Source organism: Asterias amurensis, chromosome 15, assembly GCF_032118995.1.
Source record: "Asterias amurensis chromosome 15, ASM3211899v1".
In the NCBI taxonomy this organism is placed as follows: Eukaryota; Metazoa; Echinodermata; class Asteroidea; order Forcipulatida; family Asteriidae; genus Asterias; species Asterias amurensis.
This window is the reverse complement of record NC_092662.1, coordinates 6,264,856-6,288,191: the sequence shown is the minus strand read 5'-3', so window position 1 is coordinate 6,288,191 and position 23,336 is coordinate 6,264,856. Positions and strand designations below refer to the sequence as shown.

At 37.8% G+C, this 23,336-nt stretch overlaps 1 protein-coding gene across 17 annotated transcripts in view; it reads left to right on the top strand.

The window, feature by feature from the left end:
- Positions 1-14,182: 14,182 nt before the first annotated feature.
- The window catches only part of LOC139947974 (voltage-dependent calcium channel type A subunit alpha-1-like), a 201,713-nt gene continuing 192,559 nt past the window's right edge, over positions 14,183-23,336 (top strand). For all 17 annotated transcript variants that reach the window (XM_071945897.1, XM_071945893.1, XM_071945898.1 and 14 more), the window contains exon 1: positions 14,183-14,334. In XM_071945897.1, coding sequence (XP_071801998.1) covers positions 14,331-14,334 — 4 coding nt within the window. In that variant the 5' untranslated portion in view covers positions 14,183-14,330. The remainder of the gene's footprint in view (positions 14,335-23,336) is intronic.

Genomic DNA, 23,336 nt, shown 5'->3' with positions numbered 1-23,336 from the left:
CGTTTTATTTGGACTTTGTGTTTATTATTAAAGGAACACGTTGCCTTGGATCGGTCGAGTTGGTCTTTGAAAAGCGTTTGTTATAAAATGCATATGGGTAGAAAGATGTTTTAAAAGTAGAATACAATGATCTACACAAATATGCCTCGAAATTGCGTGGTTTTCCTTTTGCTTCGCGAATAACACGGTCGGCCAAATTTGACTCCCATAAATGGCCGACCGTGTTTAATAGTCGATGAGGTAAAAGGAAAACCACGCAATTTCGAGTCATACTTGTGTGGATCATTATATTCTACATTATATTTTAAACTATCTTTATAACCTAATGCATTTTATAGCAAACGGTTACAAACCTTTTCAAAGACCAACTCGACCGATCCAGGGCAACGTGTTCCTTTAATACCTTATGACAACGTCGCGCGGCCATGCCTCCTCCAGAAATACTTGGCGCCGCGCCTACCCGCCTTTTTAACGATTTCATACTGCATCAAAACTGTGTTTTTTTCTCACATAAACACAAAATAGTAAATGGCCTGATGTTTCGACCCTAGCAGAGTCTTTCTCGAGAGCTTAAATATATAAACACATCAACCTTCCGTATAAGTAACACACACAAAAACCTACAAAAAGAACGCGTGTTCTCGACTCGTTTTGAACCCATGGCAGTTTACCTTCTCTGACTGAACAGTGTTAATGTTTACCTACTGCCCCTTCTCCCCCTTCGAGACAAAAATAACTCATTTAATTGCCGGCTATGTTTGGTCATGAGGTCGTTGCGTTCCTCAGTGATTTCTTGAAACACAATTTGTCTCGTCCGTCAGGAAGTAACCAAGAAGGCAACAGCAAAATACCCAGAAACTTAATGGGCGTTATGGAGCTATCGGCAGTTATTAAATTCCAACTACTGGGGTGCTGTGTTCACTACATACCCACATACATACAACTCCCTGGGGTGTGCAGGCAACCAACCAGATTTACAATACGAGCATTTTGCAAGCTGTAGATATTAAAGGCACTGGACACTATCGGTAATTACTCAAAATATATGCTTGCATAAAAATCTACTTGGTAACAAACGATGGAGAGCTGTTGATAGTATAAAACATTGTGAGAAACGGCTCCCTTAAAAGTAACGTAGTTTTCGAGAAAGAAGTAATTTTCCGTTTAAATATTTGAATTTGATTTCGAGACCACAGAATTAGATTTTGAGGTCTCGAAATCAAGCATCTGAAAGCACACAACTTCGTGTGACAAGGGTGTTTTTTCTTCCATTATTATCTCGCAACTTCGACGACCAATTGAGCTCAAATTTTCACAGGTTTGTTATTTTGTATTTTGTGTTGAGATACACCAAGTGAGAAGGCTGGTCTTTGACAATTACCAGTAGTGTCCAGTGTCTTTAAGGTAATGCTTGATAGAAGCACAAGTCAACGGTGAATCAGGTTAGGTCACTCGTCTTGTGATGTGGGTAACCCCAGCAGCAAGATGAAGACGGGAGGCAAACAGTAAGAAATAAATTGACTGCTTCTTCTTCAAACAGCGGCATAGTCAACCGCATGTTGCATCGATCGACGCTCCCACCGAAGCGGAAAATTGTTGAATTTGATGTTAAAACGGCAATGCATCCATGTATTAAGTTCGCATTTGTCGCAAATTTGGATTCCATTTTATCGCTGCCCGGTCACTTCTTAAGAATCCACCCTCTTTCCTTCCTTGTGGTTTGCAGAATATAGGTGGGGGTTTAAAATATTACAGCTTTCTTGAAATGTTAAGTCAGGCAGAGGAAAACAATGCTGGTAATTACAGAAGCTTTAGGAGAGCTTACATTATGCAAATTGCATTTGGGTCAGTCGCTGATACCCTGTTAAACCTTCACCGTATAATAACAACACTTTCTGTGGCATTGATATGTAGCTTCATCAGGTTAAAGGAACACGTTGCCTTGGATCGGTCGAGTTGGTCTTTTAAAACCGTTTGTTATAAAATCGTTATGGTTAGAAAGATGTTGTAAAAGTAGAATACAATGATCTACACAAATATGCATCGAAATTGCGTGGTTTTCGTTTTACCTCGTCGACAAACACGGTCGGCCATTTATGGGAGTCAAAACTTTGACTCCCATAAATGGCCGACCGTGTTTGTTCGCGACGTAAAATGAAAACCGTGCAATTTTGAGTGATACTTGTGTGGATCATTATATTCTACTTTTAAAAATCCTTTCTAACCATATGCATTTCATAACAAACGGTTTCAAACGCTTTTAATAGACCAACTCGACCGATCCAAGGCAACGTGTTCCTTTAAAGGGAAGGTGCACTATTGGTAATTGTCAAAGACCAGTGTTCTCACTTGGTGTATCTCAACATATGAATAAAATAACAAACCTGTGAAAATTTGAGCTCAATTGGTCATCGGAGTTGGGAGAAAATGATGAAAGAAAAAACACCATTGTTTGACGAATATGTGTGCATTCAGATAGGAATAAAAGACTTCTAGCTACAAGTCTTTTAATATTTTAGTGAGAAATGACCTCTTTTTTCAAAAACTACGTTTTATTCAGAGGGAGTCGTTTCCCAATGCTAGTTACCAAGTCAGTTTTTAAGTTAATATTTGTTTTGAGTAATTACCAAACGTGTACCTTCCCTTTAAATGTAGGATAAAAAACAGGCCAAGACAAAATGTGTGTAGTTATTTGTGCAAATGGATATTTCCATCTACTACTACGAAATGATATTTACAAAAATACGTCTGACTTGTATAAGTCTCTATAGAACTATTATGCGTTTATTATTGATTTTGCTTATATAATTCTATGCATAATTACCGGTACGTCACAATGACGTCATGGTTAAGCTGTAAACAGCATTGGATTGCGCATTAAGATATTATAGTCTTTGTTTCGCCAAACACGTGACCTTCAAATGACCCTGTTGATATTTTTATGCGGCAGTTTACCTTTAATGCCCTTGCGTTCAACCTTTGGTAAGGCTTCGCTTATTAAACAAAAAATTGCATTAATATTTTGTTCATCTGTTTTTAAAATACCTTTTTTAATGAGCATCTGGATTAATAATCAAAGTGAAAAAAAAAATAAGTGGTCTGTCCAAGTGATGGTTATTTATCATGGGTGTGAATAAGGATTTAATTTGATAAGAAAATGGATTCATTCATTGACATTTAAGAAACTTCATGAAGTAAAATTGTAGACAGGATGGATTCTAAATAATGTGCACAAGATCATCTCCGGATGAGTTTAAGAAAATATTGTAGTTTGCTGACTGATTTTATTGTGTACTGTCGTAGCGTTAAAGACATTGGACCCTATTGGTTATTGGGAAAGACCAGTCTTCTCACTTGGTGTATCTCAACATATGCGTAACTTAACAAACCTGTGAACATTTGAGCGCAATTGGTTTGTCGAAGTTGCGAGATAATAAAGAAAGAAAAAACGCCCTTGTCACACGAAGTTGTGTGCTTTCAGGTGCTTGATTTCGAAACTTCAAAATCTAATTCTGAGGTGTTGAAATCAAATTCGTGGGAAATTACTCGAAAACTACGTTTCTTAGAGGGAGCCGTTTCTCACACTATTTTATACTATCAACAGCTCCCCATTACTCGTCACCAAGTAAGGTTTTGTGCTAATAATTATTTTGAGTAATTACCAATAGTGTCAAGTGCCTGTAAATAATATATGATAGACTCCCAGATCCCAGCATGCAACACATGCAATATACCATGCAATATAAACTCTATTTGGGGAAACTAAAATGTTCTTTTCAAGATATAAAACTACCTCAAAACATAGCTCCCCATTTATTTAATTCACGAAGACCGTAAACTAAACAGCCTAGTTGACTTATCAATACTGTACAACACCTTGTGAAATATGTTTCACCAATCGTCATGAGATGATGTAGATAAGTTTACGGGTGGACTGTGATTGTAAACCTTTTTTAAATATAAAGGAAGCAAATATAGCAAGAATTAAAGGCACCGGTCATTATTGGTAATTACTCAAAACAAATTGTTAGCCTAAAACCTTACTTGTTAACGAGCAATGAAGAAAGTTGATAGTATAAAACATTGTAAGAAACGGCTCCCTCTGAAATATGGTAGTTTTCAAGAAAGAAGTAATTTTCCACTAAAATAATTTGAATTTTGATTTCGAGACCTCAGAATTAGATTTTGAGGTCTCTAAATCAAGCATCTGAAAGTATACAACTTCGTGTGACAATGGTGTTTTTTCTTTCATTATGATCTCGCAACTTCGACGACCAATTGAGTTCAAATTTTCACGGGTTTGTTATTTTCTGCATATGTTGAGATACACCAAGTGTGAAGACTGGTCTTTGACAATTACCAATGATGTCCAGTGTCTTTAAGACAGATGTCTTAGCAGACACAGTGTCTTGTTAATAGTCCGTTGACATTCAAAAATTCAGTTATTTAATTGATGTCATTTAAATGCTCTTAGCTGATCTGAAAGTCATTAATATTTCTCTATAATCAAGACGCCTGTGGCATTTCCCCCTAGAAATTTAGATTATTTCTTGTTTTTTATTTTCTTGCCACTGAAGTAACTATTACAGATGTTTGAAATGACTCCATATGTTAATCCACACAGAACATTTATGAAGTTATTCCCAGAATAAGGTCGTACTCGCGCAGAACATAAACCAAAACATTATTTAAAGGCAGTGGACATTATTGGTAATTACTCAAAATAATTCTTATCATAAAACCTTTCTTGATAACGAGTAATTGGGAGAGGTTGATAGTATAAAACATTGTGAGAAACGGCTCCCTCTGAAGTGACGTAGTTTTCGAGAAGGAAGCAAGTTTCCACAAATTTGATTTCGAGACCTCAGATTTAGAACTTGAGATCTCGAAATCAACCATCTAAAAGCACACAAGTTTGTGTGATAACGGTGTTTTTGCTTTCAATAATATCTCGCAACTTCAACGACCAATTTAGCTCAAATTTTCACAGGTTTGTTATTTTGTGCATATGTTGAGATACACCAAGTGAGAAGACTGGTCTTTGACATTTACCAAAGATGTCTAGTGCCTTTAAAATATTACTTGCTGAGAGATGCTCCAGTTTTGAGAAATTTCACTCTGCTGAAAACATTGCTCTGTGATGTTCTCCTTTTATAACTCCTACAGATAATCTATATTACATACATCTTCATTCACAGTGATTCATTTCATGTCCAAAAAGCTTGATCATATAAAAGGTATCAAAACCTTTCTCAACTATCATTTTTTTTACAGAAATTCTCAACAAGTCAAATATTTATAATGTTAACAAAATAAAACGGACGTTATATAAAGCAGATGCTATCAACGATTTCTGTTGAAACATCTGGAAGTCAAGACTACAACAATGAAGACACTGATTTGCTCAATCAAACCTCTCTGTAATTCCCCTCTTCTGAATTCTGTCTTCCTCTGTTTTTCTCTGAACCCACAGCAGTAATTCCGATCTAGCTATGCTATAGCAAACTCACATCCACCACAACTCCCTAGTGTAGCACGGGGATCAAACGAAGGACTGATACTGCTTAGAAAAAAACGCATGGCTTTGTTTCTTCAAGGAAAGAAAGAAAAATAGAATGGATAATTTGCTATGCATAGCTTGGGACAGCATAAGTTCTGGAATAAATAATATGAAATTATGTAAATTATACATGTACATAAACTCGGCTCTGGTAAAGATTGTTGTTTGTAAATGTGTATTTTTTTTACGAATATCATCCATGCAGGGACAATTATGTTTTATTCGGTAATCATTATCATTTCATGGAATATTGGAATTGTAACAGTTGAAACTGCTTAACAATAGACCATTATGATCATTGTATTATTTAACCTCCAAAAACAATAAGCATTCCCCAAATCAAAATTGTGTTAATTAAAAAGACCTCGCACATACGTACACCCTGTGCAAAGATAAGAAGAGCGCCATCAACGTTTAGGACTCGCCCCCCAAAAAACTTCCCAATCAGTGGTGTTCAACCGCGAAAATAGAACAGCCCTTAAAGAGAGTGGAGCTTTCACGTAACGTGTTGGGTTTGGTTTGGACTGCTGGCATTGAAACATGATGCCGTGGTTTAGGCCCATTGGACGGTCAGCAAGACCACAGACAACTTCCCAATGTCTTTATGATTATTCAAGATGCAACTCTCCTCTGATGCATATTATTAACTATTGACGGATATGTGGTTATAATGATTTTGTTTGCGACTACACTATTGGACGTAAAAATGGAACTACGGGGGTCAATAAAAATTGCTCACTGCGGGGGGCGTCTATAACAGGAGAACGCACGTGCGCCGTGGATCACACTCGGGTTGAGTTGAGTTACACGGACGCAGTGACAACCGTTTGATCAGCTATCAAGTCATCCTCCGAAAAAAATACTTCTTTCTTGGAGAATCTCTCACCAGGAGGAATATTCCATCTTCGATTGATAAGAGATATCCAGAGACGGCTACGACCCATCAGAATGTCCTAGTTCCATCGGATTATAGTTTTTATTTCTGCGACTGTCTTGGCGGACCATTGGACTGTGTAGCCTCAAGTCGTGAGATTACTGCGTCTTGTGAACGGATAAAGCACAAGCCTCGAGCTCCTTCAAGCTGTGAAGACCGCACTTTCCCCCTTCCTCGGCACTCGAACAGAACGCCGACATTGACTTCGTTGCATTTTGACACAGCAGTGGATTTTCTATATCCAACTGTGAAGTACAGGGGGGTGTATATTATTTGATATCTTCCGTTCAGACTGGTGCCTTAATAGAGATTTACTTCTTGTAGTCGGACCACTGTGTGCTATACAGCCACTGTATAACACTTCGTCATGTACAACTTGATTTGATTACAGCGCGGTGATAACAGTGCACAAATGCCATGCCGCTTATGCCATTCGTTTTTACTACCCCTAGACGTTCACTAGAATAAATGCTTCCTAACAACAAAAAACGGCATTTCTCAAGATACTTGTGTCCGTTATTTTGTTGGAACCTAAACAACGTAACGTGGTTGGAGAGGCTCCGAGTGGAATAAGCGAGCCAGATATTGTATAGGGAGTCGAGAGGTAAAAAAACTGGCCGGAAACTCGCGGTATTGAAAGTGCCTAACAGCACGGTGAAACTTGGTATCTTGAGTCCATGTATGGTGTCTTATGGAATACTCCGCGAAACCTGCCCTTGCTAATGGATATACCCGTGTGAGACGGCGCTCTGGAAGGTCTTTTGAGGGTGCCAAGCTTAAGTTTGGATTAATTGCATTAGGTAAGTTTTCAAGTCAATCCAGGTCGCTCATTTTTGTACATAAAGTGTATGCATTTAGGTTACGTAGATCGATGTGTAAACAACCATCTCATAGTGTGGACTAACTGTTCTAAAATTATCTTGAAGTTATATTTCCATATTTATTTTGTTTTTCAAACTGTCATTCCGTCAGTAAGTTTAAATAGAGGCAATGGCACGACGTGAGTCTTATACTTGGTTTGAATTGCTCAAACAATGTCTTATTGCTCAATCAAACTTCCTTCATAGTGTATGATAAACACAGTACAGCACTTAGACCTGTACACAAACTACATGAGCAATTCATGTAGCAGACGACGCATGCTGCAAACAATGGCTTATTGTAAACTGGTACACTAGGCTCTTAAATAAAAACACTACTTGTAGTGGCGATTATAGCTTGCAGTTCGTGACAATTCTAAACTCTTAGGCACGAATTCGGTTGCAATTGTAAAAGAAAATATCTCAAAGGGGTTCCTGTATGAATCAGCTTTTCTGGGAAAAAATAAATCGATTTTAAGCTTTTCAAGAAATAGACTGGTTCCATCAATATGTGTGGTTACAATAAGTTGTACATCACTTTAACCAGTGACTTTAACATACCACCCTATTAATGCAAAGCAGCCTGTAGTTATATGCTTTAGCTCCTTTATACCTCTCCGAAACAACTGTCAGCTCAGAAAATTTGACAGCTGACAAAAACAAGTCAGAGACAAGTTTCAGAAATGTAAGAATTTAGCAATTTTGTCCTGAATGAAGAGCTTTTGATGCAATTAATGCCAGTCAGCATGCCATACGTCTCAGTGACATTTTGCCTAAGTAAGAGTTCTTATCCTCGTACCCAGGGCCATTAAAAGTGTTCTCCTCGTATTAAACGCTTATACTTTATATTCACACCATACGTGGAAATATATTTTGTTTGGGTTCAAGGTTAAAGCCTCATATTATGCTTGGGGCGGTAGATTATCTAGTCTTCCTAAACCACAATTTCATGCGTCCCATCCAATTAATTATATATCCAATACGTAAATATTTTCCCAGAGATAAACTACCCGGACGAGGAGGGGAGTTGAAAAAGAGCTTTTGTGTGGACTTGTTTTTATTGTGATGGGATCTTTTTGTTACGCATTTCCGCTTCTATGCCCTCTGATATTAATTTATCATTAGAAGAAATCGGTCATGTAGTCGTTACAAGTTGTATTTTTATTATTAATTTAATATGGGTAATGCAATCCTTGAGAGGGGCTGACCTTCGGATGTGCTCGCTCCTTCACGTCCAGATAGGTTTCATTGTCTTTACAGCAAGGCTATTATTTTAATAAGACAAATCATTCTTATTGATAAGACTTTCTTCCTTCTCGTTTCCCATCACTCGTTTCATGGGATGAAATCACTTTGGAAGAATATCTTTCTCATTTATCACATGAAGTGATCATAGGCAGCTGTCGCCAGAACGTGGGAATATGATTGTCTAGATTATGTTTTTAATCAAAGGAGAAAATTGTAGCGGTATGCACGCCTTGTAGGGGACAATGGTCATCAATTCCTCATTATTAATATTCCTTTGTTGGGATAGAATTAACAAATAAAACAAAATACTAAAATGGATCGCTCTGGTTTATTGTCTGTTTCACACTAAAAAAATTGTTTTAAAGGCTTTGTTGATAAGTGTCGGTGCTATCTCTTCTTTCAAATTGGGTATTTTTTTATTAAGAAAGGTCAATCTACCTTTTAAGTCCCAGTTCCGCCCAATATTATATTGCAATGGTTTATTTGTTTAAATTTCATTCTGCTCCCATAAACTGCAATAAACGAAGGCAGGCAGCAGAGAGTACAGTTATTTTTGAATTAATGAAAGTACTTCCACCGAAACTCTGAATAAATAGATTGAAGGTATTGTAATACCTTAATCTGTACACAATTTTGTTCGTCTTAGAGACACTGGACACTTTTGGTAATTGTCGAAGACCAGTCTTCTCACTTGATGTATCTCAACATATGCATAAAATAACAAACCTGTGAAAATTTGAGCTCGATTGGTCGTCGGATGCGAGATAACTATGAAAGAAAGAAAAAAAAACCTTGTCACAGGAAGATGTGTGCTGTCTGATGCTTGATTTCGAGACCTCAAAATAATTCTAAACTTGAGGTCTCGAAATAAAATTCTTTCTCGAAAACTACGTCACTTCAGAGGGAGCCATTTCTCACATTGTTTTTACCATCAACCTCTCCCCATTACTCGTTACCAAGTGAGGTTTTATGCTGACAATTACTTTGAGTAATTACCAAGAGTGTCCACTGCCTTTAAACCATTAATTTCCTAATTTGTTTCTTTGTCAATTCATTCTTATGACCACTGCTTCAAAACAAATGTGTATAAAGTTCGAATCCAACAATGCTATAACCCAGTGCAATTCAAACAATAATTGACTGTGTATAATGAAACAACATCGTTACAAAAGGAGACCCAGGCCTCACACAAAATAAAAACAGGGTCGGTTTTTATTATATTATTTTGCTGTAATTTCTCCGCGCTTTTAACAAAAAAATATCAGTCCATATTGTCGTCAATCAAATTGTATCTTGCGCGCCAGAGTGCAGTGACATGTTTTGAAATAATATTGGGAAAAAATGTACTGAAACATGTTTTAACTGTCAATTTATAAGTGTTGTTTATGCTGGCTTCAATGCCCAAGCTCTTGAAATATTTCCTCAGTTTAAGGAAGAGTGTAATTATTTACGCTTTGTATTGAAATAGTGTACCCATATCGAAGCAAGAAGGAAAAACCAGTCTGGTTCGTTTTGAATTAAACTCACCTGCCTCCTTTACTGTTGTGGAGAGACGGCGAACCATGTACATTCTACATGGGAGATTTAAAAGTTACCCCAAAAGGCTATAATTAGGGACCAATTCATTTTAAGATTTAAAAACAAAATCGTAAAAATTTAAAATTCAAACCTGAAAGATTTGATTTTACACATCTCGAAATGGATTGGTCCCCCTTTACTTTAAAATCCCTCCCATTTAGAGTGATATATAGTTATTGCAGTTTCCATTTCCCATCGTATGAAATCATATAAATCTTAATTTGTCATTCAGCTTCATACAGTTGAGTTGACAGTGCTTGGATTCCATCCCATTCAATTATACAAATCATGTTTGGAGGACAAAATTAATAGAAATATCACGTTAGTTGTGTGTAAACAAACCATTGAGTGGCAGAAAGTGCTGAAGTACCACTCGGGTCTAAACAGTGGGTCAGTCTTACCTTGGACTATTGTCTCAGTTAATGTACACCTCATTAATATTCATGAGGACTTACTTCGTTAATGGCCAGGTCTGATGGGTACATGTGTGGTTTGTTTCAAAACGGCCTTCATCAAATTGTTTCCTTTATGTAAGATGTGGTGAATCTGCGAGGCAGTCTGGTCCCTTTTGTTTAGTGGACATCATTGTCGTACTGGGATACAGGGAGCCATGATGACTAATTTAACACGATCCATTTGCTGTACGTTATCTTACAAATCAGAAGTATGGCTTGCATGCACATTTAAACAATTAAGAGCGTAATAATTATAAAGATTGGCATCGAAGCTTTCAATTTGCAAGACATGAGCAGATGATTCACTTTACATAACTCATTCTGAGTGTTTTCAATTTGCGCTCATCAGTCTCGTCATTACCATCGTGTTACTTTCACGGCAGTGAGCGCAATTCGTTCACGCAATTTCACGCAATCATAAAATGCAACGTTACTCACACGTTGAAGATTAAAACAAAGTAGCTCTCTTCCCTGACGATTGAACCCGGGCTTTGGGTTGATATTTACGGGTAGATGGTTTCGTAGGTTGTAGAGGACACCATGCACAGATCCCCACTAATTGCGTCCCTTTATTGGAGGCCGATTTGTTTTCAAAGCACGGTCAAGCAAAACAGATGACCATAAGTTACGCTTTTTATCCACCACCCAATAGAAGTTGACATTTCTTTCCACGCACCCAGCATGGTCCTAGACCTGCTGGGATTCAAATTCGGGACATCTAATCCTGGAGTTTTTTAATAACTAGGTTGCCATGGAAGCACACTTACGCACACTTCCGTAGAAAAACAACAATTAATCATAATGAAATCTAAAATTTTACACTTAAAGGAACACGTTGCCTTGGATCGGACGAGTTGGTCTATAAAAAGTGTTTGTAACCGTTTTTTATAAAATGCACATGGTTGGAAAGATGTTTTTAAAAGTAGAATACAATAATCCACACAAATTTGTCTCGAAATTGCGTGGTTTTCCTTTTACTGTGCTTAATAAGACGGTCGGCTATTTATGGGAGTCAAAAATTTGACTCCCATAAATGGCTGACCGCGTTAGTCGACGAGGTAAAAGGAAAACCACGCAATTTCGAGTGATACTTGTGCGGGTTATTATATTCTACTTATAAAAATCTTTCTAACCAAATGCATTTTATAACAAACGGTTACAAACGCTTTTCAAACACCAACTCGACCGACCCAAGGCAACGTGTTCCTTTAAGGATGTTGGGATTGCGGTGACCTCATGTTATTGCTACAACAAAAAAACAACAATAACAACAATAACACCAACAAATATTGAAAAACGAATGGCATATTTTCTGTTTTATTACAACGTACAAAATAAGCAGTGTTATAAAAGTGGTTCTCCGCTTGGTTTCCCGCATGGTTCCCTGTGGCGTTTGGATCGTGGTAGACTAGGAGCTAGACCATCCAACACGCTCCAAGAAAGGTTATTACTTCAATGTCTCTGCAATCAGAATGTCAGCTTGCCAATGGGGATCCTGTTTATTAATATTTCTTGATACTTTGTATAGGCCGAGGTATACAGCTGTCATGACTCTCTATGCGAAGTCATGCATGGTTTTAACTGGTGCACTTGATGCAGGGGTTTATTTATGCAATAGTATTTCATGTACGTGCACGTTTCAAACAGTGTGACTTTTGCTTGACAAATTTAGCTTTAATCATTCAACCTGTCATATTATTTGTCTACATCTAATGACACTTTTGGTTTGAGCTTTTTGTTTGAACCCAACTACAATCACAAGCGCCGAACTAGGGTAAAGTTTTAGACGGTCACAAGGGGGTCCACCATTCTGCTAAGTAGGGGTGGGGCACTTCTGGCCCATCAAAACTTTGGTTTCCGTTTGCTGTATACAAGCCCCTTTCAGCGCTATTGCTTTGCAATTTACTATTTTTATAAAGATAATCTGGCGTGAGTAAACACTTTGAAAACATCAAATTCAAGCTTTTAAAAGTGTAGGCCTAACCGTGTACTAGAGTTATTTGTAATCTTAAAAATCCATATTTCAGATGGGGGCACCTCACCTCGAGATTGTTGGGGGGGGGGGGGGCAAGTTCACCGATTGGGGGGGGGGGGGGGCGGGTCCCCTCTTATGCAACTCCCAATTACCTTTGATTTTACAGGATTGTTCTTTATCATTCGTGCTGCTACTTCCCCCCCCCCAAGCAACGACACATAAACGAAGCTTAGGAACGTAATGGATATGAGAGTATGCATCAATGATTGATAATATCAATGGGGTGATAGAGTGAGTGTAAACGGTGTGGAGGACAGAACTCACTGTGATGACATTTTCTTCCTCAATTTACAAGAGATCAAAGACCCGTCAACAGAAACATGATTGGTATTTTTACATCTTCTTTCATCCCAAACAGTAACATATTATCCGTCCGGTCAGTGTACGCAATATTTCTTATTAGAAACAGGTGTTAATGTTCAATTAATTATGATATTGAAAACGCTTTGTCCTTCTGTCGTCAATTGATGTGTACGGTCCACCCAGATCCAAGTAGGCGAGACAAATGAAATACAAATGTTTTCCCCCAAAAAAACTATTGGATTTTATTCGTGATTATTGGGAGTTGTCAGATTGGAAACACAGGGACATTACGTCAGCGAATGTTCACCCTCGCAAATAATGTCGTTACTGCCAGAGGCAACAGTTTTACCAACGTGAAGGTACAATAAGGCCGTGTCCGAATTAGCGACTTTGGCTACAGCTACTGCTAGATCAGCGCGTCTGTCAGTGTTGAAGAATAGCAGACGCGCGCGCCCTAGCCGTAGCTGTAGCCGAAGTCGCCAATTCGGACACGGCCTAAGTACTTTAGAAAGAGTCCTTGAAGAATTTGAGAATAGCGCCACCATGCGACACCACGGTGTCGCTGATCGAGGTTGAAGTACGAGGTTACCCGGGCCACTCAGGTGACAACTTGGGACAGCTTCAATGTTGGATTTATACGTAAATACTTTGATCTAGTTATTCCAATCCATCTTGCGCGCCCGTTATTTCATTTAACGAAGACGTCAACAAAATAGGCAAATCAGAAGGATTGAAAAGTCAGTTTAAACCTGCAAGCGTTCTCACAACTAGTCTGCAATGGAGAACAGTTTCCTAAGTTTTGCTGCCGTGCTTATGCCCCAGAAGCACCAGGCCTATTGAAGAAATTCTTCAAAGTTCAATTACTTTGTACAAAATAAAAGAGCAAAAGAAAACCCACAGACGACAGCATTAAAAATACTCCTCTAAAAATAAAATCGACAGTGCACATCGTTGATGAGTAAAACATTGCTCTTAAAGTGCTTTTACTCCAATTGGAATTATTGAGCAATCCATACACACAGCAGCTAAGCTTCCTTAGTTTACATTCCTATATGGTGGATATTGGCCATAGATATTACCCGATCAATAAAGGCATTTGGGCTGAATTCAAAGCCTATTGTTAAAAGTTATTATTGCATGCAAACTTCACTGTCGTCTGGTACCGTACGGATCCATTCAAGTTTTAACAGTTAGGCCTACGTGATGAAACACCATGGTACTCCAACAGGGACCTACTTAATCAACAACAATGTCGGAACTTCAATAGCTGTGGAATTGTTACATAGAATTGACTGGTTTTGGTGACACAAGGAAGGGCTTCATTCTGGGGTAGCTGTTTAGCAGAGAATAGTAAACTATGGGTAAGTTTGATAGTTTTAATTTATCATTATTTTGTTAGTGCAGGAGTTTGTTTGAATGGTACGTGTGGTTGCATTGGTATACGTGGTGGATAGCCTTGACTGAGCCAGCCACACTGTAGTGTCGACATAAGAAGCCTTACCATTGTTGCTCAATTGCCGAATGATTTCCCCACTATATATCGGCAGTGTTGCCAACCTTATTCCATTTAAAAGGCTGACATAACCAAGGCCATGGAAACCTGAATATCGTACAGTAAACTCTTCACCTTTGCCATAATTACACGATCTTCTCCAATATTGATTTTTGTGAGTCTTAAAGTTGCATTGGAGTCAACAATGTGTTGGTCGTATTCCCGCCTTCTGCTGTATTCAAAATGTCTCATATCGTCTGCGCAAAAAGATGCAGTCAGTAAATAAGTGATGATAAACACAAGCCATGTTTTATTCTACGATGTAGAAATGATTGATAAGGTTCACTTTATACCTTCACGAAGACTGCCTTTCAGAATAGTTTGCTTTCCAATGCATTATCATGGCTTAAATTGTTCAGAAACGTGAAAGAAGAGTAGAACTCCATTAAACTGTGGTTCCCGCTGAGCCAACAGTGTTGTATGCACAGGTGTGTTGTTATGAAGTATAGAGTTAAAAATATAACAGCATGCAAGAACTCCAATTATTATTATTACAAAACATAATAGTCTTTTTAATGTTTTAGGATAATTGAAATGCTCTTTGTGTTTAGTTTCCTTTTATAAATGGCCGCCATGTGTCTAAGCCATTTGAAATCATGTTGAAATTAAAGGGACATCATTTGTGTGTCTTTATGACCGTTGCCCAGCAGCCACAGTGCTGAAGGTTGTTTAGACCTTACCCTTTCTAGTTGACCCGACATCATGATGATGTTAAAGGCAAGGTTAAATGCTTCTATAATTTGGTGGTTGCCTTCTTAATAACTAATGCTTTAATTAGCGTAATTGGTCGGAGAAAATTGCCCGTCAATGGTTGTTTAATGAGCACCAGTGTCCTATCCTTGTTTACATTTTGATCAAATTATTACCAGTGATGATATTGTCAAGGCAGACTTCAAACATGTAAGTTTGACTTCATGACCCCATTAAAAAAAAGGCAAATAAAAAGTTGTTATAAATACTTTCCATCGGGATTTTTTTCTTCCAACATCTGGCGAACTGGTTTAATGATACCAGTGGTTGACTGATAGATTATTTTTATAGTAGGTTTGAATGTTGATACAATCTCGTGGAAGCTGTAAAATGAGTAATATAAAATCAATCTTAGGGTTGTAGGATACCATCTGGTGAGTTTCCCGCCTGTCCATTTTTATCAGAATCAAATGATTTCCAGAGTTGTAATTTAGTGTTACATGTCTTACAAAAAAGACCCACCATAAAGGCCGGATTGATTGATGAGCTTCGGTCTCCACAAACTATCCCTTTTTGAAAATAAATTCCGTTTTATTCTGTGCTTTCATTCAGTCTATATATACCTCTATCTCGCTTTTCCATTTGACTGCTTCTCTCAAATATATTTGACAACACAAACACGAACGACGCTCGTGTTTGTGTTGTCAGAGAAAACTCTGCTAAGGTCGAAACGTCAGGACAATTGGTTGCTTTTATATACCATATGCCCTTTTGATCGTCAAGCAGTGTGTAACAGCTAATTCTATTTTCTCATAGTTATCCTCCGTTACACTATTAATTCCCATTCCGTTGTTCAGCAAATTGAACCAAATAACATAGCTTTTGGTTGTGAAGCAATTAGCAATTTGTTTTCTCACAATTAACCTTCAATACAACTTAAAGGTATCATTTCCCTGTTCAGCTATTGAAAACCAAATAACATAGCAGCGGGCCTGATACTTCACGAAGGCAATGAATGCATATCTGGTCATTGCCTTGGTGCCCTTAAAATGTTCCATAGTGTGCCCTTTACCAAGCAGATAAAAGCCCTAGTGCCCTTGCCCTTTCAAAAAAAAACACCGAAGCATACATGCTTGACATAGCTATAACATCTCCAACATTGGTCTCTCTCATCCCCACTGCTCAACAGTGTGAGGTTCTTAAGGAAGTTGACCCCCCCCCCCCAAGCCACCCTAACGGTCCATGGGATACAAGATGCTAGATACGACATAACGGTGCGTGCTCACAGAGACAAGGGATAATGCTCCTCGAGAAGTTTTAAATAACGATCACTCTCCTCCAGAGAAGAAGACCAAATAAAAGAGTGATTATCCCTCAAGGGGGACTTTCTTCTCTTTGAGAAACATCTACAGAGTCTCAACACGTTTAACATTCTCCTTAAACAGATGTTGTCAACAGATATACCTCTTGGTTCTTATTCTGTGTGTATAAAAATGGTAAGTGTATCAAAGCACTTATTATCATGTTTAAAAAACAGGCAGTGCTCTGTAAGCTTTGTAATCACTGGACCCGTACAATGTAAAGACCAAATTTATATACCTTCCGCCCTGTTCGGGACAGAAGGTTATGATAATAAGCAGATAATTTGTTACAAACAACTTTCAAAGTATCCAGAATAAGTGAGTCTTTTAATTATAAAGGCAAGTTGCTCCATAACTGAGGATATGTAAGAATTGGCGTGATAACTTATTATAATACATCTGTCACAAAACATGCTGACGACTAAACACAACACTTACATTTGATTGAAACTGTTCTGGCTGGTTGCTTAGCCTCAGTTTATGAACCAAATTCGCTCATTCTGACTATTCCTTTGGTGTTGTTTGATGTCATTATAGAAACCGAGCTAGCAATGAGTAAAAGTGACGTGTTTTGTGTGGGAAATCTTGTTTTTCTGGATCGACTGTTTGACTGAGCCCATTCTATAGAGACTCCAGTCGGCTGGATGGTCTTCCATGTCTCTGAATTCATTGCTTTGAAAACGTAAATCTATTTGAGCGTAACTATAAATATAAACATGAATAGTAAACTTGCGGGTACAACCATGAGTAAAATCTCTTTTGAAGGAGTGGTGGCTCTGAAAAGTGCCGGTTTGGTCTCGACGTTTCGAGCAGTATACTCTGCTCGTCTCCAGGAGAATGCTATATCTATTTATAGAATGCCAACATCATAAGACAATGATGTGCCTTTACTACCCTTGGTCTGAATTGACCCAGGTTTGTGAATCTTTGGGGTTCGGGACCCATTGGGGCTTGCCTCATTTCTGTGTCAGTATGATCCAGAATTCACATTAAAATCTCAATTTTAAACACCTGAACATGCTAAGCACAGAAGAAAATTTTGCTTAACAGAACCTTGTTACCAGTCAAAATGCTATCAAGTTTACGTTGATGCGACTGGTACTGTACTCATTCTTTGCTAGCTGATCTACACTTATACCACTGGACATCGAATAAATATTAAAAGTATAACTATACAAATGTTTATGATTAGTATAATATCAGCATCATGACAATGTTCTTGTAATTATTTTTTGACATTTGTTTATCAAGGTCATAATATGCTCACGTGACTAAGTCGTAAGACAACAGCTGTCTGAGCTATGACTGTAAAGTGTTAAAGTCTGTTGGATGAAGCAATTCCTTCTACATTTCAATTAAAAACCATAATGTCAGATATACTTCTATAAATAACTGCCTCCAGAGTAGCACTCAATGGCGGACTTTACAATATCATAACTATTGAGGCAGTTCATAATTGCGCAATGATGTTTAATGGTGGAGCGAGAAGTTGGTAAAGTTCCTGTAATGTAGTGGGGGTTTTTTGCGGTTGAAATATTTTGACAAAGGATTTTGTGTGGAATTCATCTGAGCATATCCTCAAACAAACTATGAATCAATGTCAAATTCCTGAACAATAAATACAAAAACATTATTTTGTATAATAACCGACTCGCCTATTCAGGTGCCGTGCTACTGGGTTTTCCGGTGTTTTTCAAAATTGCTAATTTGTTAATAATATGATATTAAATCTCTAATGTCATTATTTAGGAGAAAACTTGCGCACAAATGTATCACTAATATAAACAAAATGACAAAACAACAACAGCGTCTGTGACCAGACTAGTCAGTGTTTGGTACCCATACGTCGGCATACTAAAGAAAACACAATTGCTCCTGGTATGTTTATTAGACTGGTCTTCATTCCACAGTTACACGATGCATAACGAACTTCGCTCAACCTTTTCAACCAAGGATTTGCGTGTATATCCCGGGGGCCCTGCAGTAATTATTTTCGGTTGTTTGGGCTTTGTCGGTCATTTCTGGGTCAGTATTTAGAATTCGTTCCCAACATGTTTCAACTGTACTGAATATACAGGTGACCTTTTCAGTGTGGCGTAGTCATATGCTAACTTGTGGCTGACAAAGAAAGATGGCCGCCGGTGCCAAAACAATAATTTCTGAACTGTTTGCAACTCTGAAATTCTGGTAAATTGACAGACAACGCAAACTATAAAACACAATGTTTTGACTGTAGCCGCAATGTGACATTTACAAAATGGCTCTGATCGGTTGCCAATAATTGAATCCATCAAGTTATTAAGGTTCTATGATCGTGTCTTGATATGCAAGAGCATGGTGGGTTTATGAGCAGCTTCAGTAAGCAAAAAATATAACAACTTGAAGGTAAATATTTCTGCTTGAGAAGCTAAGCGGGGAGCCAACCTCAGCAGTCATCACTCCTATTTTAGCTGGTGTCCATATCTCTGTTCTTGCTTCTCAATTTCATTCCCAGGTTTTTAAAGACACTGCACACTACTGGTAATTGTCAAAGACCAGTATTCTCACTTGGTGTGTCTCAACATGTGCACAAAATAACAAACCTGTGAAATTTGGAGCTCAATTGGTCTTCGAAATTGCGAGATAATAATGAAAGAAAAACACCCTTGTCGCACGAAGTAGGGTGCTTTCCGATGCTTGATTTCAAGACCTCAAAATCTAATTCCGAGGTCTCGAAATCAAACTCGTGGAAAATAACTTCTTTCTCGAAAACTACAATAATCAAGAGGGAGCCGTTTCTCACAATGTTTTATACTATCAACAGCTCTCATATGCTTTTTACTAAGTAAGTTAAAACAAAAATATGGTAACAATGTTTTTGAATAATTACCAATAGTACCCAGTGCCTTTAAGATTTCTCTGATGAAGGGGGAAGTCCAAGTTGTTTCTTTATCTATCATGAAGATACATTCTCAGCTGTTCTTACTCTGCCGCCACTGTCACTGTAAGATGATGATGATCGTAGGCTTGACGTCTTCAAATTAACTCTACTGGCGTGTCGCTGCAAACATTCCGGTAATATCTGGTGCTTCTTCTAACAAACCTCGCTAGATGTACACCGTGTATCTGTCTGTCTGCAATCACAAACACTCAATAAATAAACTCCTTTACAACCCTGATTGGTCTTGATAGACCCTCATCAAAAATTAACAAATATTTTCGCACCAGAGTTTGAAGTTTGTTCAAGCAAGAATCCATGAAAATTTTAAAGATAGTTTAAAAAATAAACTCGGGAACTTATCAACATAACTGGCCAATTTAACTGAGTTGACAGATTCATAATAATAAAGAATGTAGGCTTGAAAATTGAAAGTAAAAAAAATTAAACTCGCATATTATATCTGGAATTCTTCTGCATAGATTTGGTATTTTATTAATCATGACAAAATCATTTTGATTGGTGAAGTTTATCTATAAACAAAAGTGAATCATTTATGGAATATCCAATAACTTAACAGTAGCATTTCACCGCTTACTTCCAGCAAATTTCTATCGCGTTTCAAATTTCAATTTATTCTGAAAAAAAAAATCTTTGGACAATTCCTGATTTTCCACTCAGCAATAAGCTTGGTCCAAACTTGATTGATTATGACACCTACTTGACGCTTAATGTCTGAGATTTGAAGGAAATGTCACTCACACTGTAGCTTCAAACAACGATGTAGGCGTAAGGCTTTATATAACAAAACCGTCTCAGACAGTCATATCATTAGTGCATGCATATTTCATAGCACTGATACCGTATCTATGAGCCCATTAATACTTTAGTTAGCGGCAATGTATTGTGTTACAAAGCTAAACTATAATTACTGGGTTTTTTTTCGAAATGTTTAACTCATGACCTTTGGATGGTGACGTCACATTCCTGCATAAAAGGTAGACACAACTATAAATGTAGTCGGCAAAACATTTTTAGGGGCCAGTATACCAGGAATTGTTTGAGTCCATTGTATTATAATCTTGTCCAAGTTGGGTAAGATTCATACTTGGGCACCATTCGTCAACTCGTTTCAAGGTGTATTCCTTTGTTAAAGGCACTGGACACTATTGGCAATTACTCAAAATAATTGTTAGCATAAAAACTCACTTGGTAACAAGCAACGGAGAGCTGTTGATAGTATAAAACATTGTGAGAAACGGCTCCCTCTGAAGTAATGTAGTTTTTGAGAAAGAAGTAATTGATCACTCAAATATTAGAATTTGATCTCTAGACCTCATAATCAGATTTTTTTGAGGTCTCGAAATCAAGTATCTTAAAGCACACAATCTGTGCAACAAAGGCGTTTTTCCTTCCATTAGTCTTTCTTTTTTCATAATGTAAAAGTTTTGACCTCTTTTCGTGTCACAAGCAGACAGAATATTCCATTGATTAAGATACCTCGATGATCACACTGTATGTTCCGGTTTAAGCACCGTATACAATTTCACGACTAGACACCAGGTACCAGGGTGCGTAAAGGTAATTGGATGTGGCGTTATGCAGTCTGTTGGTTCGAGTGTCACATAACACCACATATCTCAGGATGTGGCATTATATGCAGTCTGTTGGTTTGATGTCACATTACACCACATATCAGGTATCGCTGCCGCAGCGTACCAGCTATGTCACGTGACGTCTTGTAACATTGTCTTAATTCCGATGGCTTTATCATAGGTACCACCAACCGATATTACATCGTGTACTATCTGTAGAACAAACCCCGCAATGCTATACTTTATCTTGGTTCAAGTAGGTTAAACAAGTCATGACCTGTGATGCGCCTTATATTGGTTGAAAGAGATAACATGTACACCAATATCACCAGTCAAGCCAAATTATCACAGATGTTAATGTCACAAGCATCAAGGGGATGCCCAAAGATGTACCGTATATTAATTTAAAGATGCATCATAAGTCAAGACAACCTGACCATTGATGTACCTAGAGTGATTTCAATCATTAAATGCAGCGGACACTATTGGGATTTACTCAAACTAATTGTTGGCATAAAAACTTACTTGGTAACAAGCAATGGGGAGCTGTTGATTGTATAAAACATTGTGGAAACGGCTCCCGTAGTTTTCGAGAAAGAAGTAATTTTACACGAATTGATTTCGAGACCTCAGAATTAGATTTTGAGGTCCCGAAATCAAGCATTTGAAAGCAAACAACTTATTATCTCGCAACTTCGACGACCAATATTGAGTTCAAACTTTCACAGGTTTGTTATTTTATGTATATGTTGAGATACACCAAGTGAGAAGACTGGTCTTTGCCAATTACCAAAAGTGTCCAGTGTCTTTAAACAAGTACCACCAGTAAAGCCAACGTGATCAAAGACGTACCTTGTAGGCCCAAAGATTCATAAATATTGATCAAGCAGCGTATAAGCCAAACTATTAATACCAAATATGTAACTTAGATTGATTACAGTAAATTAAACAGCATCTTCTGTGAAGCCAACATGATCAATGGTACCTTATTATATTGATTCAAAGAGATTACTATATAGGTCAGTTCGGGGAACGTGAGGGGTTCCCTGTAATTTGTACAATGTTTTGTTTAGTTGAATAGACAAACCGCAAAAGCTTTTTATTCCAGAATCACATTATTTTTGAATTGGAGTCCGTTTTATGCTGTTAATAGTATTACGCCTCTGTCAAACGTGACTCTCTGCGACTTCTATTTTCTTAAAACGGCTACGTTACTATTTGTACACGTACAAACAATTTGGCCTAGTACGGTAGATTGGTTCCTATGACGTACAGTAATTGATCATTGCTCTTTGTGATGTACAGTCTAGGTACATGACAAAGATAGCGTCGATCTGGTCTACATAATCACATTTTAGCTGAATCAGTGTTTGGGATTCAATCTTCTACCATTGTGTGTTTGGGTATAGTCTATTTCAGTTGGTTGCCGCATAGGATTTCCGCTCATGTAAATTTTGACTGAAAATCATTCAATCGTTAAATCAACCTGCTTGACTGTTCTTTTTACTCTCGGTCATCCTTGCACAAATCCAGAATAACAAATAGAAGCCAGCCTCACCAGTCAAGGGTGTACTCAATGGGTGCTTCCAACACGCCGCATAAAACGCTTGTGAGACTCTTAAACTTTGCCGAGCAACGCAGTACGAAAACCGTCACCTTTTCACGCGTCAAGTCAAGTGGTTGTGGTGGGTTATTTTACATTTAGGCGTTATTATTAAATATCAAATATACACAGACAGTGGTGTTTACTTCATGCTCAAGAAAATAGTACAGAAAATATCAGCGCAAGTCAATAACGAACTGTATAACCTAAGGGTGGATTCAAGACGGCTGCCATGATAGAGCAAGAAAGAGCAGAAATTAAGAGCAGAAATTAAGACACAATTGAAAACAGTGCAACGAATATCCTGACGACTTCAATTTTGGGAGATAATTTTCTATTTCTAGGCTAGGCCTACTACTGGAATAATCATTATATGATACACAATGACATCGATGCAAATACGAAGGCATATTCAAAAGACAAAGTCCTGTTTCCTATATAACAACATAGTGGACTTTTGAACTGATTTTAACCACTGACTATTGGAAATAACTCAAAATAATTCCAAACATAAACACTTAATTGGTAACGAGCAATGGAGAGCTGTTAGTACTATATCACTTTGTGGGAAACGGCTCCCTCTGAAGTAAGACTGTTTTTGTGAAAGAGGGGGATTTCTCACTCGAATTATAAAATACTTCAGCT